Below are 13,916 nucleotides of genomic sequence, written 5' to 3'. Positions count from 1 at the left end.
CAGGTGGTGCTGATGCGGCCGCTGGCTGCACTCCCTGCCTGCTGCCGCCGCCGCGAGCTGTCCACGCCGCCACACGCAAGCCCACGCTACTCCTGCGGCGTCACCACACACCCTCACGCGCGCAGGTATCGCTAGGCGCCGTGCAGGCACCACCACGCCCCGCCAACTGCAGGTGGTGCTGATGCGGCCGCTGGCTGCACTCCCTGCCTGCTGCCGCCGCCGCGGGATGTCCACGCCGCCACACGCAAGCCCACGCTGCCCCTGCGGCGTCGTCACACACCCTCATGCGCGCAGGTATCGCTAGGCGCCGTGCAGGCACCACCACGCCCCGCCAACTGCAGGTGGTGCTGATGCGGCCGCTGGCTGCACTCCCTGCCTGCTGCCGCCGCCGCGAGCTGTCCACGCCACCACACGCAAGCCCACGCTGCGCCTGCGGCGTCGTCACACGCCCTCAAGTGCGCAGGCGTCGCTAGGCGCCGTGCAGGCACCACCACGCCCCGCCAACTGCAGGTGGTGCTGATGCGGCCGCTGGCTGCACTCCCTGCCTGCTGCCGCCGCCGCGAGCTGTCCACGCCGCCACACGCAAGCCCACGCTGCGCCTGCGGCGTCGTCACACACCCTCAAGTGCGCAGGCGTCGCTAGGCGCCGTGCAGGCACCACCACGCCCCGCCAACTGCAGGTGGTGCTGATGCGGCCGCTGGCTGCACTCCCTGCCTGCTGCCGCCGCCGCGGGATGTCCACGCCGCCACACGCAAGCCCACGCTGCCCCTGCGGCGTCGTCACACACCCTCATGCGCGCAGGTATCGCTAGGCGCCGTGCAGGCACCACCACGCCCCGCCAACTGCAGGTGGTGCTGATGCGGCCGCTGGCTGCACTCCCTGCCTGCTGCCGCCGCCGCGAGCTGTCCACGCCACCACACGCAAGCCCACGCTGCGCCTGCGGCGTCGTCACACGCCCTCAAGTGCGCAGGCGTCGCTAGGCGCCGTGCAGGCACCACCACGCCCCGCCAACTGCAGGTGGTGCTGATGCGGCCGCTGGCTGCACTCCCTGCCTGCTGCCGCCGCCGCGAGCTGTCCACGCCGCCACACGCAAGCCCACGCTGCGCCTGCGGCGTCGTCACACACCCTCAAGTGCGCAGGCGTCGCTAGGCGCCGTGCAGGCACCACCACGCCCCGCCAACTGCAGGTGGTGCTGATGCGGCCGCTGGCTGCACTCCCTGCCTGCTGCCGCCGCCGCGGGATGTCCACGCCGCCACACGCAAGCCCACGCTGCGCCTGCGGCGTCGTCACACGCCCTCAAGTGCGCAGGCGTCGCTAGGCGCCGTGCAGGCACCACCACGCCCCGCCAACTGCAGGTGGTGCTGATGCGGCCGCTGGCTGCACTCCCTGCCTGCTGCCGCCGCCGCGAGCTGTCCACGCCGCCACACGCAAGCCCACGCTACTCCTGCGGCGTCACCACACACCCTCATGCGCGCAGGTATCGCTAGGCGCCGTGCAGGCACCACCACGCCCCGCCAACTGCAGGTGGTGCTGATGCGGCCGCTGGCTGCACTCCCTGCCTGCTGCCGCCGCCGCGGGATGTCCACGCCGCCACACGCAAGCCCACGCTGCGCCTGCGGCGTCGTCACACGCCCTCATGCGCGCAGGTATCGCTAGGCGCCGTGCAGGCACCACCACGCCCCGCCAACTGCAGGTGGTGCTGATGCGGCCGCTGGCTGCACTCCCTGCCTGCTGCCGCCGCCGCGAGCTGTCCACGCCGCCACACGCAAGCCCACGCTGCGCCTGCGGCGTCGTCACACGCCCTCAAGTGCGCAGGCGTCGCTAGGCGCCGTGCAGGCACCACCACGCCCCGCCAACTGCAGGTGGTGCTGGTGCGGCCGCTGGCTGCACTCCCTGCCTGCTGCCGCCGCCGCGAGCTGTCCACGCCGCCACACGCAAGCCCACGCTGCGCCTGCGGCGTCGTCACACGCCCTCAAGTGCGCAGGCGTCGCTAGGCGCCGTGCAGGCACCACCACGCCCCGCCAACTGCAGGTGGTGCTGATGCGGCCGCTGGCTGCACTCCCTGCCTGCTGCCGCCGCCGCGGGATGTCCACGCCACCGCCGGGGGCTGCGGCGCCACCAGGCCCCGGCAGCCCCCGGCAGCCGCAGGTGCCGCTAATTTTGCCGTTAGTTGTGTTTCCTGCCTGCAGCTGCCAACCATAACAGTCTACGCTGCTGCACGGAGGCCTACGCAGCGCCCGTGGTGCCAAACCGCGTTGCCGGGTATCGCCAGCCCCTGCGCAGGCCCCGGTCATGCTGACGGGCCCTTACCCCTAAGCCGAGCTACTTGCATATTCAGCTGCACTTAAGCGTTCTGAGCATTACGCCTTAAGTCAATTACTCGCAAGCGTTGAGGAAAAAGTTGAGGATTCGATTTCCATGGATGTGCGAAAGTCGCTGTGCGATATTGCAGGCGCCTGATGCGAAATATTTCTGCAACCCATGCGTGCGGAAATCTCAAAAAATTTTCGCCCGCCTGCGGCGGGCCATCAAATCGCCCCCATCCCTGTTTCGCCTAGGACTGCGATGGGGCTGCGGGCTCATTCCGAGAGTCGAATTCTTTAGGGGAGGCTCCCTCAGTAATTCTGATTGTGACGCTGCTTTTAACCTTGAGCAACGTACTTTACCAGCTGCCATTAGCATAGACCCGACCTGTGACAATGAGCTTCGGAGGTCTGCCCGGTGCGCCTGGAGGCAAGATGGATGATCATGCGATTATGGATCAGGTGTGCATTTGACAAAATAAGGGGAGCGCCGGTCCGCGTGTTACAGCGGCGAGGCATCTCATCTCGCGCTCGGCACGCCTTCTCTCGCAGGTCAAGTCACAACTGCAAATGCAGATGGTTCAGGAGTTCTACCAGGTAATCATCGTAGCTTCAAAACCTGTCATCCAAGCGAAGAATTTGCGGATCTTATGCAGACTGTGCGCGACAAGTGCTTCAAGGCGTGCCTCAGCAACCCAGGCAGTAGCCTCAGCAGCAACGATCAAAAGTGCCTCAACCGGTGCATGGACCGGTACCAGGACGTAAGTGCTTACGCTGCCTGAACGGGGCACGCCATATTACCCTGCCGCAGTAACCATACACGCCGCGCGTGACCGCACGCGCCCAAGCCAGCACTTCAATTAACACACTATTACATGTATGTCTTGATATGTATATACCCATCAACAGGCAACAAACGTTATCACAAAGGTGGTCCTCAACCAGTAAAGCGGGGCATCAAAAGCTGGCGGGATCATGCAGGCGTCGTACCCGTCACCGTGGATCAGCGGTCGTGCGGAGCTTGCAGCTGGTGGTTGCAGCCATAACATGTAGCAGCTGCAACGGCGGAAGGCGACACAGGGGCGCTGCGCTCATGCTGCCTCGTCGGTGAGCAGCACGGCCAGCACGGAGGGCTTGTCGCCGGCGCCGGATTTGAGGATTCCCAGGGCGTTGTCCAGTACTAACTTGAACGAGGTGTCCTCGTGCAGCGAGTGCCGCACAGCGCACAGCGTCACAAAGAACTCCTGTGTGTGTGGTTGGGCGTGTGGCATAGGGCGCGGGTGTTGTGTTGAGGGATGGATGTCATTGAGAGACGAGGCAGGATGATCGCGGATTTGGGTGTGTGGACGATGTCGGGCGCTGGCGTGCAGCAGGCCGGAACGGGGGCCACGGGAGCTGCAAGAGCCGCACGCTGGCAGGCGAGGTAAGACAACAATGGACTTTGCACGCACGGTTCGCACGGGACGCCGAAGCCAAGCATGGTGAGCATGGTCAGGTAGCTCCGTGCATGGTTCTAGGACGTCTAATATGTGAACGTCGGTGCACATAACCCACCTGTTCTGAGATCTTGTGGTCGCCGTTCTGTGGGGAGTGACGATTTCGGCCAGGAGTAGGCGGTGATATGGTCAGAGGACGGAGCAGAGTCGTCAGGCGCGCGACAGGCACAAGACATGCAAAGGCTCGGGCGATATGACATGACCAATTGGGCTATGGCGTGTGATTTCATGGTGCTTGCGTGTACGCGCATGTAGCAGAGTTAGGCAGATGTCGGCGGCATGAATGGGCAAAGGATGCAGCTGGGGCTGGCCGTGTAAAGGTCGCCCATGACGAGGGCGCAGGCCGTGCCTGCTGCCTAACAACATGCCCCAATCCAGTCTGGCGGTGCCGCAACCCGCACGCCCTGCCACACCAGCGGACCCACCTTGTCCAGTTTGGTCATGATGGCGTTCAGCTCCTCGCTCACGTGCTCCATGTCCATGCCGCTGCGCCCCAGCAGCGCCTTCACCTCGGGCAGCTCCACGAAGCCGGAGGTGTCGCGGTCCAGCAGCCGGAAGCAGTCCTTCAGCGTGGCCACCTGGGTGCCAGGCAGGCAGGGGGCGAGTGGGTGGGAGGGGTTGCAAGGGGATCGGGTGAATGGATGATGTAGTTGAGAGGGCTTCGCGAGCGTCTTCGTGTAACTAGAAGGGAAATTTGGAGGAAGGGCCGGCGTGTATGGGTGGATGGGGTTTTGGGTCCTGTGTGCGGGGGGAGCAACTCGCGTCCATGCAAATGGATACGCTCACGGTAAACATGCACGCTCCCGTCACCACCACCTGCCATACGGCCGGTCAGCCACTCACTACCCGAGTGCCCGGAATGAGGGCCAGCCGGTCCATCTAAACACGAAAGGAGCCCGTCTGTATGTGCTCCCGTCTCGCCATCCATCCAGGCATGTTGTTGACCCTGGGAAGACGCGTCAATCTGGTGCGCAGCGCCCTCTACGCCTTTTGCCCCGCATAGGCACCCACAGCCATGACCCACACAGAATTCCCGCACCCATTCACCCTCCCTTCCAGCTTCCGCCCAGCTCCACTCACATGCCGCCTCCAGCTCCACCGGCCCCTGCCACCCGGCCACCTCCCGCTCCGGCCCCCACTTCCCCCGCCCCCTTGGCGCCGCCCTCACCTGCTCCGTGGTGAGGTCCAGCCCCGACAGCGCCTCCCCTAGCGAGTCACCGAAGCCCACCACGTTGCGGCTGGTGGCCGTGAACACCACCTCCGCCACCCACACCTCCAGGTCCTCATCCGTCTTCTCCACCAGCAGCGCCTCCATCTGGCAGGAGGACACAACACACAGCCAAGGAATGAGCGCGAGGGATGAGGGGTCAGCGGAGCGCGCGTCAAGTTGGTGCGGCTGCGGCATATCACTTAGGAGCGCTGCGTCTATGAAAAATACGAAGCAATGAACAGGAGGGCGCTTCGAGGGCAAGGGAGGCTGGCTCTAGGGCCACCGGCGACGGCGGAACCACAGCATTGACCTTACAAGCGGCATTGGTTGGTTCGCAGCGAGCCCTGTTTGTCCAGAACACCGGCACCCACGTCCACCCGCGGCCTCCCCGCACGCACCATGTGCGTGAACTCCTCTCGCGAGATGAGGTTGTCGCTGTTGAGGTCCATTTTGGCCATCAGCTCCTCCGCCTTACCCGTGATCAGCGAGATGTTGACACCCTGCATGTGCGAGTCAAGTAATATTTGCCACAGGTTTCCCCAGGCAGGCTGTTATGGCGGGGTTGGATACAGTCGCGCGTGTACGACACCGGACGCTGGTCCTCCCGACCGCTCTTGGAGAACTGCGCGGGCCCATCCCAACCCACCCGCACAAACACAATCATATGTCCCTCACGTACGTACCGTCTTGAATAGGTACTGCTTCAGCTCCTTAAAGTCGATTGTCCTGCAACACGCGGTCCCAGCCACGTCAGTCGAACGTCACAGACCCGCGTCTGACTCCTGGGAGCGGGAGCGTCCTTCCCAGCGCATTATGCCCTCCAGCAAGCTTCCTGGCCCTCTGCGGTTTCCTATTCGTCACGATTGTCTCCCACTGGCTATCATGCGAGACAACCGCTCCAACCTCCCGCGAGACGGGACGGACAGTGCAAGGCCGTGCCAACGACACGAACCCTGCCCTGCGGTTGGGGCTGTACTCACCCCGACTTGTCCTTATCGAGCGCTTCGAAGCATCTGTGCAATGCCTCCATCCTAGCCGCAGGGTCCCGCTTCGCTGGCGTGTCATCCTCCTCCTGGAATTCGTCCACAGACGCTCGGGATGGCTGTGCCGCTGGCGGGGCCCCTGGATTTGGGCTTGTCGCCTCAGCAGCTGGTTGAGCTTTTACCGAAGGTGCCTTCGCCACTGGCGCCTGCCCAACAGAAGCGAAGGCAAGTGCGAAGGTGGTTCCCAAGATGGTTGGCTTCCTTGACCATAACATTATTGAGCGTAAACTTACTGCACTTGTTGCAGAGCCTTGCTCTGACGAGCAACCCGCACCCATCGCCCTCCTTCGAGCTGCTCAGCACCCTTCACCCACGCCCCAGAACTAAAGCCGAGCAGTGTTCTTAAAGTAGCTAGCTCAATGGAGGAAGATGGCAACGGTCTCGCTTGTATTAGAGGACTAAGAGCGAATTCTTCTTACACAGCACAATTCCTAGTTTGCAGAGCACTTTCACAGTCTTTGTAACAGCTAAGACCCATATGTTCTGTCTATATCATATAGTCCTAGGTATACCTGTGCGTTCATAGCGGCACGCGGCCCCAAACCCTGTGGTGCTTCGCCCCCATCTTCGTCCCTCGTCGCCGGTGTGCCAGCCGCTACCCGCGATGACCTTGCCATTAATGCACAGCCTACACGTCTGCCCCCATACATCTGGTTAGTGCGTGCGCTGTGCGTGTGTCCTGCGGCCTAGACGTTTCCCGGCACTCCTGTGCCTAGGCTTGTGGCGTTGAGGCACAGCGGTGGGGCTCTGGCGGGTTGAGGCTTGGCTAGGACTCACTGTGCGCGGAGTCACACGGACTTTGCCCGCGGGAGGGTTTGCAGCAAAGTCGGGGTTGGGCCCTGATAGCATGTGATGGCTCGGCGTCTTCGGGAGCTGGGACTGTCCCCTCTGTAACATCCGCATCCATACATCTGGCCTTTTAAAGGTCGCGACCATTATCCATGCAAGGGCAGGTCCCAGCCTCCCCTGCACCCGACCCCTCCGGCAGCCTCCACCACGGGCTTCATCTCTGCGGATGGCTGTTGATGACCGCCGGCTGGCACCACGTTTGTCCGGACAGCAGAAATGCTTCGACTGTGACCTTGCGGCCGAGTGGACCGAACGGCGCGCCCCCCAACTGACTGGCTGACCATTCATTGCTGCTGACGTGAAGCAGGCAGCAGTGGGCGTGGCGGCAATGGTCTGGTGGGCACGCACACCGTAGGCGGGGCACGCACGGGCAGAGAGGAAGCGGGAGCCAGGCACAGCGAGTGGTTGCAAGCTGCTGAGACTGGCCATAAGGCCGCCTTCCCCCGCCCGCACCTTGCAGTTAGCGCCGCCTCAATGTCACATTGGTGATGCGCGCACTATCTACTGAACATGCACTCCGTTTGCACCCCTAGCGCTCGCCTCACAGCCTGCAGCATGCTCACACACGGCAACCTACCGTATCTCCCAAGCAGCCTCGACCAGCAAGCAGCGAGGTGACTTGAAGACATCACACATACGGTGTCTACCCTACTCCTTCGTCCTTTTCAACGGATAAAAGCCCCCGCTCACTCCACCAGGGGCTGCACAAGCCCTTGCAACCCCTGGCCACTGGCGGCCCACTGCCAACCATCCACCAAATCCTTCAGGGCCTGCTGCCAGTCCAACGGCGCGGCCCCAACCCGCAGGTAGCACAGTGCGCCTCAAGCCCCCATCTATCAGCAGTCCTGCCACAACAAGCGCACACCCTCGCCCCCCCGACGCACCCCCAACCCGCAGTCCTCGCTCTGCCCCAGCATGCACAAGTGCACAGCCCAATACACACAGACCCTCATTTCCACACGCCCACGCCACCACCAGGCCCCGCCACTCATACACCTCATACGGTGGCGCTGCCCTACCCCGCTATCTATCTACCTGCCTGCCTACCTACCCCGCTGCTGGAGCTCTACACGGCGGCGGACGCGCCCGCCGCCGCCGCCAGCGCCGCGGCACGCAGCAGCTCGTTGTAGTGCTCCAGCAGCAGCTTGCGGTTGGCCTCGCGGCTGCCGTACCGGGCGGTGCTCAGGGCCGCGGTGCGCGTGCGGCGGCAAAAGCTGTGTGCGGCGCAGTAGACGAGGGGAAGGGGTTACGTTCATGATGAGTTCAGGAAGTGGTAGGTTCAGGAAGTGGTAGAAGGGGATGAGGAAGGGAGCTAGGTCAGGGGATGGCCAGGATGGCCAGGCTCGCCCGGGCGGGGGATCAGAGCGGGAAACCGTGGGTGGCGCATGCGGTGAAAATACGGTGGCGGTCGGCTGAGCTGCGACAGAAACGTGTCGCGCGGAACATGCAGCACGAGCGCGATTCACACGGCTGTAGCATCACCTGAGGACTGATAACTGCTGTGGCTGTGCTTTGTCCCCCTTACCTGTGCTCGACGTCCACTGGGTACGCCGCGGCGTTGGCGGCGGCACGTGCCGCCGGCGAGGCCCGCGCGCGCCCAAACATGCCGCTACTGCCGCCGCCGCCTCGGATGCGCCGCCCGCTGCCCGGCAGGGCGGGTGTGGCGAGCAGCCGCTCCAGGAAGCGCGCGCCCCAGGCGCCGCCCAGCCCCGGCTCCGCAGCGGCCAGTCGGTCCACGTTGAACTCCAGTGTCACACTGAGGGGGGTTGCACGAAGGACATGGCAGCGCAGGTGGGTATTTCTTTTCTTCGCCTTGTTGCGTAGCGGGAGTGAGCTACATCGTGCTGTATGCCATAGTATGTGAAGGGTTTCGTCTGGTACTGACCGGGGTGTCGCAATTTGTAACGCATCAAAATGGGACTCACCGACTATCAAACGAGCTGTTGGCGTAGGCTGAGCTGGCGTCCAGTGTGAGTGTCTCCCGGAAACACACCACACTCGCCGCGCCTTCCGATGGCGCCGCGCCGCCCGCTGCTGCCGTTGAGCTGCCATGGGCGGCGGCGGCAGCAGCAGCAGCAGCAGCCTCAGCCGCCGCCGCGTCGCCGCCAGCGAGGAGCGCCCGGTGCCTGTCCGCAGCGCGCTGCAACAGTGGCTGTAGCAGCGCCTCCACCGCGCCACGCGGCGAGCCCGCGGCCGCCGCCGCGGATGCAGCAGCCGCCGCTGCTGCCGTCGCCTCGGCGGCGGCAGTAGCACCCGCCAACGCGGCCGCCTGCTGCTGCTTGGCGTAGTGTTGCTCGATCAGGGCCTTTGCTTTGGCCCAGTCAAGCGGCCGTGTCAGGGAGGACTGCGCCTGCAACAGGGCGGGGGAGCCGGAGGCGGCGGCAGCTGCCAAACTGTTGCGGGCGGCGGCGCCGGAGCCCGCGGGCTGTAGCAGCGGCTGTAGCAGGGCGGGTCGGAAGGCGGCGGCGGCGTTCTGCCAGGAGCGTTCCAGCTCGGCGGCCAGGGCCGGCGGCAGCGGCGGAACGGCCTGCAATAGGTGAGGGGCGTGGAGGGAATACTTAGCGAGGCATCCGGGGGCATTCATATGTGTATCCACACGACACCCTATCATCACACACAAAGCTGCTGCCTGACCAGCAGCAACGAACACACATGCCTCCTCAACCGCTCACCGACATGGGCACAGTTGCACGAGCCCGCGCCACCGCCGCGCTGACGCGCTCCGTCGCCTCACGCAGCCGCGCGGCGGTCTCCCTGCAGGTGCGGCGGCACAGGCATTCGACGTGTGACCGCGACTCCCTTCACCAAGCGCAAAGACATCGCCCATCGGAAATAGGCCCGTAGGACGCCCATATCAGCGCAGATGGCACGTGCACGCATGCAGCGTGCCAACCCGCACGCCACCCCGTCCCCTGCTTCTTTACAGGCGTATGACGTGTGGCCGCGACTGCTTCCTCTTGCTAGTTTGCTCACCAAGCGCAAGAACACCTCCTGCACCCCCGAGTACCGCCAACACGCCCCCCACGTTCACGCACACACACACGCACCAGGCAGTGAGCAGGTCGGCGTACTTAGCCTGCAGGTAGTCCAGGACCAGGTCCAACACAGGCGTGGCGGGAGGCGAGGAGGCGGAGGCGGAGGAGGTGGGAGAGGAGGTGGGGCGGCGCAGGGAGGCGCTGAGGGCGGTGATGGCGGCGCTCAGGCTGTGTGAGGGACAAGGGAAGAGTCGCGGAAGGGCAAGGTATTAGCCGTGACTCACACAGCTGCACACCCGAGACCAAATGCGGGATTAGACTGCGAAGACTATGACTATTGGGACGATCAACGTGGACAAAATCTCCACGGCTGTGCCACGCAACTACAGAGGGCGCCGCCAACCCCCTCCACTCGCAGATCCAGCTCACCAACCCACCCGCCGATCTGCCCATCCGCACCAGCCCAACGCCGCGGCCCCCGTTCGCGTGGATGGCTAACCCCCAGGCTACGCCCCCAGGCCGCCCACCTGGCTGCCCCGTCCGGCCCCGCCTCCGCCGCCGCCCGCCACGCCAGTCCCTGTCGGTGCGCCCGCGCCGCCAGTGTCTGGTCGTAGGCCAGGGCGGGGTGCGCGGCCCAGTAGGCCGAGGAGCCGGAAGAGGAGGCCGTAGAGGAGGAGGCCGTGGCGGAGGAGGAGGAGGAGGAGGCCGTGTTGACTGCGTCAGCGAGTGACTGCAGAATGGGAAGGGGACGGGAAGGGGGCTGTGGGCTTCAGGTATCGCGGGTGAGGAGCTGGGCGAGGAGACCGGGACCGCAACTGCAAGCACGTGGTAACGTGTCTGCGTACACTCCGCGTGCGCGTGTCTCAAGGGCAGGGCACCGGCGCGAGGGCTGTACCATGCACGTGCTCCTCCTCGCTCCTTTGCATCGGCTTCGGTTCGGACCAGTTTGGGCTGGTGTCTACAACGCCCCGCGCCCCCACCTGCATGGCTGTGATGATGGCCCGGTCCGCCGCCTTGGCCTGCAGCGGGACACGAGGAGGCCAGGGCCGAGGTGAGGACACGCAAACAACACCGACGCCGAAGCAGCAGCTGGCCTGACGCCTTGACCAACGGCTTTGTCACGCACTGCCATGCATCTCTCCTTCCCACCCCTCAAACCCCCAGTTTTCGTTGGTTTTGGTTTAGTTTGGGCTGGTATTTACAACCCCCCCGCCTTCCGCTTCCTGTCTGCCACCCTGGCCCCCCCCCTTGTCATTTAGAAACTCGGTTCTCCAGGGACGGCTACCCTCCATCCACCCACCCACCTGCGCTGCCTGCTTGGCCAGGTGGCGGCTCAGACCGCTGATGGTGCCGCCACTGCCGCCGCGGCCGCCGCCCGACAGCGCCCAGGTCAGCGCCGCGGTGGGGTCGCCGCCGGCCTCCGCCTCCGCCTCGCCGAGCCCCACCGCCGCCTCCGCCTCCGCCTCGCCCTCCAGCCGCCGGCCGCCGCCGGGCAGGCGCCGCGAGAAGCTGTCCGCCAGGAGCCTGTGTGTGTGTGTGTGTGTGTGTGTGTTTGTGTGTATGCGTGTGTATGTGTGTGTGTGTGCGTGTGCGGAGTGGGATGCGGCGAACGGCACCTGTGTTGTGTGTTGAGTCAGCAGCCAACAAACAGGCGGTGGTAAGCAGATAAGAGACGCACGGGAGCAGCAGCAGCCAGTCAGTACCGGTAGTAGCAGTAGGCAGACACACGCCAGCATGTAGGCAGCATGTAGGGTTGGGGGGATGCGCAGCATGCACACACACACACACACACACACACACACACACACACACATGCACACACCTCCACGCATGTTGCTTACCAGCTCACACCGCGCATAGCCCGCGCCCCCCGCCCTACATCCCTCCCCGCACACACGCGCGCACCTGAGCACCGACGCGGCGTCCCTGCTGGCCATGCCGTACCGCAGCTGCATGTCGCGCACCCGCGCCTCCAGCTCCGCAGGCAGGCGGCCGCCGCGCCTGATGTGGGGTGTTGTGTGTGGTGGATGCAGCAATGACAAGGTTATCAACATGGAAGCCTTTGCACGCGCTTTGCTCCTCGAGCTCCTGCTGGCCTCCTTCCCGCACACGCCACACACCCGCCACACACCCGCCACACCTGCCCAATGATTTGGCAGCTGAGGAGGCCGCCGCCGCCGTCGCCGCCTCCACAGCCGCGGCCCGCTCCCGCGCCTTCCGATCCGCGGCCGCAAAGATGTCATCATCCCCCGCCTCCGCCTCCGCACCCGCACCCGCTCCCGTTCCCGTTCCCGCTCCCGCCTGCGCCTTGTCGCCGGCAGCGGCAGAAGTGGAAGCCGCGGCCGGCTCTGCCTCCCTCTGCTTGGCCACGCCGCCGCGCCGCTGCCCCGCTGCCGCGGCGTCCGGTGTGGCGGTGGAGGCGGCGGAGGCGGCGGAGGCCGAGGGCGAGGCGGCTGCCGGCAGCTCCGCCGCGTGCTGCTGGTAGTACCACAGGTGTGCCAGCTCCTGCGTGACACACACGTACAAGTACACACACGCACGAGCACATACACACACATTCATACACACACAACACGAGCTTAGACATGCACGTTGGTAACGTGTTCGTGCGCCTGTGTGGCCCCACCCCTGACTGTAAGGCTCCGATCCTGCTGCTGCGAGGCACGCCACACGCACCCACACAGCCAGGCCCACCCCAAGCAGCCGCAAGCGCGCCATCGCTCCCACCATTCCCCATGCGCTCGCTTTCGTTGGTTTTCGTTTAGTTCGGGCTGGTAATTACAACCCCACCCCCACTCCACCGCCCAACGGCTCTCACTCAACCTGCCTCCCTCAAGCCCCACCACTCCACAGCGTCACCCTCCAACCTCCCTTTCCACTCCCATTGCCACCCACCCTCCATCCTCCCACCTGCTCCCAACCCACGGCCCTCCACCCCCTCCACCCCTGCCGCCCACCAGCTGCGCCATCCTCAGCAGCGCCTCCCGCGACTCCGGCGCCGCCATGTGCGCATCCACCGCCAGCAGCAGCGCCGCGCGCCGGGGGCCGCCCGCCTCCAGCTGGGGGCTGCGGCGCCAGTCGTAGGCGGGGTTGCGCGGCTCCACGCGTGCCTGCAGGTTGATGCAACAGGGTTCCAGGCAAGAAAGGGTTCTCGGCACGAAAGAGTGCTCAGCACGAAAGAGTTCCAGGCAAGGTCGCAAGGTAGGTGGTCAAGGCGGTGTGGTGCGTTCGTGTGCGTGGTGGCTGGAGCTGATGCGTACTTTGGGAGGGGGTCTGCCGGCCTGCAGGCGTGTGATGCGTGTTCTGCTGCGGGGCTGGGTGTACGATACATGGGTTGACCCCGCCCTGGCCTGCCCGCTATCTGCAATGCAGACACGTCTCCCACCGGCGCCCCCGCGCACTCACGTGCGGGTGTGTGACGGACAGGTAGGTGGGCAGGTCGTACAGGGCCTGAGAGGAGGGCGTGCCCGCGGCACGCTCCATCTGCATGGCGGGCAGGGGGGAGCCCGGAGCAAGGAGTGCGGGGTTGGTTAAGAGGGGGAGAACGTCAGCGAGCGTGCGGTGTGTCTGGCCGTGCAGCCCGTCTCGCGCGGCAACGCGGCAAACCCTGCTGCTAACTTCATGCTTCTAGTATGTATCGCTATCGACACACTCACCAGCTCTGCCGCAGCGGGCAGCTGCGCCAGCACAGGGCGTGGCGATGGCCCGGGTTCCGTGCCGGCAGAGTTCGGGCGATTGCGCCGGCTCAGTTCTGCATGATCACGCGCCATAAGCAGCTTAAGCATCGCGCCAGACTGGTTAGGCTATCGCATTAGCGACTCGCCTTGAAATAGCCGGGAGGCATCATCAGCCGATGACTCTGCAAGTTCGCCATCTGGTTGCGTTTCCACTTGTGCATTTGTAGTGGTGGTGCTATGAAGCGCAGCGATGCCCTCCTGTGTCCATTGCCCTCCTCGTGCTTTGCCGAAGCCCGCGAGGAGAGCTCGCCGCTGTGTTGATAGTGTCATGACTAGGCAAATATTATGTATAGTGTCACATGA

At 64.9% G+C, this 13,916-nt stretch overlaps 3 protein-coding genes across 3 annotated transcripts; 1 reads left to right on the top strand and 2 right to left on the bottom strand.

The window, feature by feature from the left end:
- The first annotated feature begins 2,343 nt into the window (after positions 1–2,343).
- Positions 2,344–4,129, top strand: CHLRE_16g650800v5 (uncharacterized protein). The gene is made up of 4 exons (XM_043070793.1): positions 2,344–2,765; positions 2,856–2,900; positions 2,960–3,064; positions 3,213–4,129. The coding sequence occupies exons 1-4, from the start codon at positions 2,700–2,702 to the stop codon at positions 3,249–3,251; spliced, it is 255 nt and encodes an 84-aa protein (XP_042915436.1). The 5' UTR covers positions 2,344–2,699; the 3' UTR covers positions 3,252–4,129.
- Positions 4,130–4,131: 2 nt separating this feature from the next.
- On the bottom strand, positions 4,132–6,543 carry CHLRE_16g650750v5 (uncharacterized protein). The gene is made up of 6 exons (XM_043070792.1): positions 6,286–6,543; positions 5,990–6,198; positions 5,693–5,735; positions 5,408–5,509; positions 4,968–5,114; positions 4,132–4,377 (listed from the first exon to the last, which is right to left on the bottom strand). The coding sequence occupies exons 1-6, from the start codon at positions 6,328–6,330 to the stop codon at positions 4,156–4,158; spliced, it is 768 nt and encodes a 255-aa protein (XP_042915435.1). The 5' UTR covers positions 6,331–6,543; the 3' UTR covers positions 4,132–4,155.
- A 751-nt stretch (positions 6,544–7,294) lies between these two features.
- CHLRE_16g650700v5 (uncharacterized protein) lies at positions 7,295–13,913 on the bottom strand. The gene is made up of 14 exons (XM_043070791.1): positions 13,700–13,913; positions 13,533–13,627; positions 13,282–13,359; positions 12,834–12,986; positions 12,017–12,381; positions 11,782–11,877; positions 11,181–11,400; positions 10,857–10,895; positions 10,404–10,606; positions 9,949–10,104; positions 9,574–9,655; positions 8,827–9,428; positions 8,427–8,657; positions 7,295–8,115 (listed from the first exon to the last, which is right to left on the bottom strand). The coding sequence occupies exons 1-14, from the start codon at positions 13,881–13,883 to the stop codon at positions 7,968–7,970; spliced, it is 2,652 nt and encodes an 883-aa protein (XP_042915434.1). The 5' UTR covers positions 13,884–13,913; the 3' UTR covers positions 7,295–7,967.
- Between the last annotated feature and the right edge of the window lie 3 nt (positions 13,914–13,916).

Source organism: Chlamydomonas reinhardtii, chromosome 16 (assembly GCF_000002595.2).
Source record: "Chlamydomonas reinhardtii strain CC-503 cw92 mt+ chromosome 16, whole genome shotgun sequence".
NCBI classification, from domain to species: Eukaryota; Viridiplantae; Chlorophyta; class Chlorophyceae; order Chlamydomonadales; family Chlamydomonadaceae; genus Chlamydomonas; species Chlamydomonas reinhardtii.
This window is presented reverse-complemented; position numbering and strand designations above follow the sequence as displayed.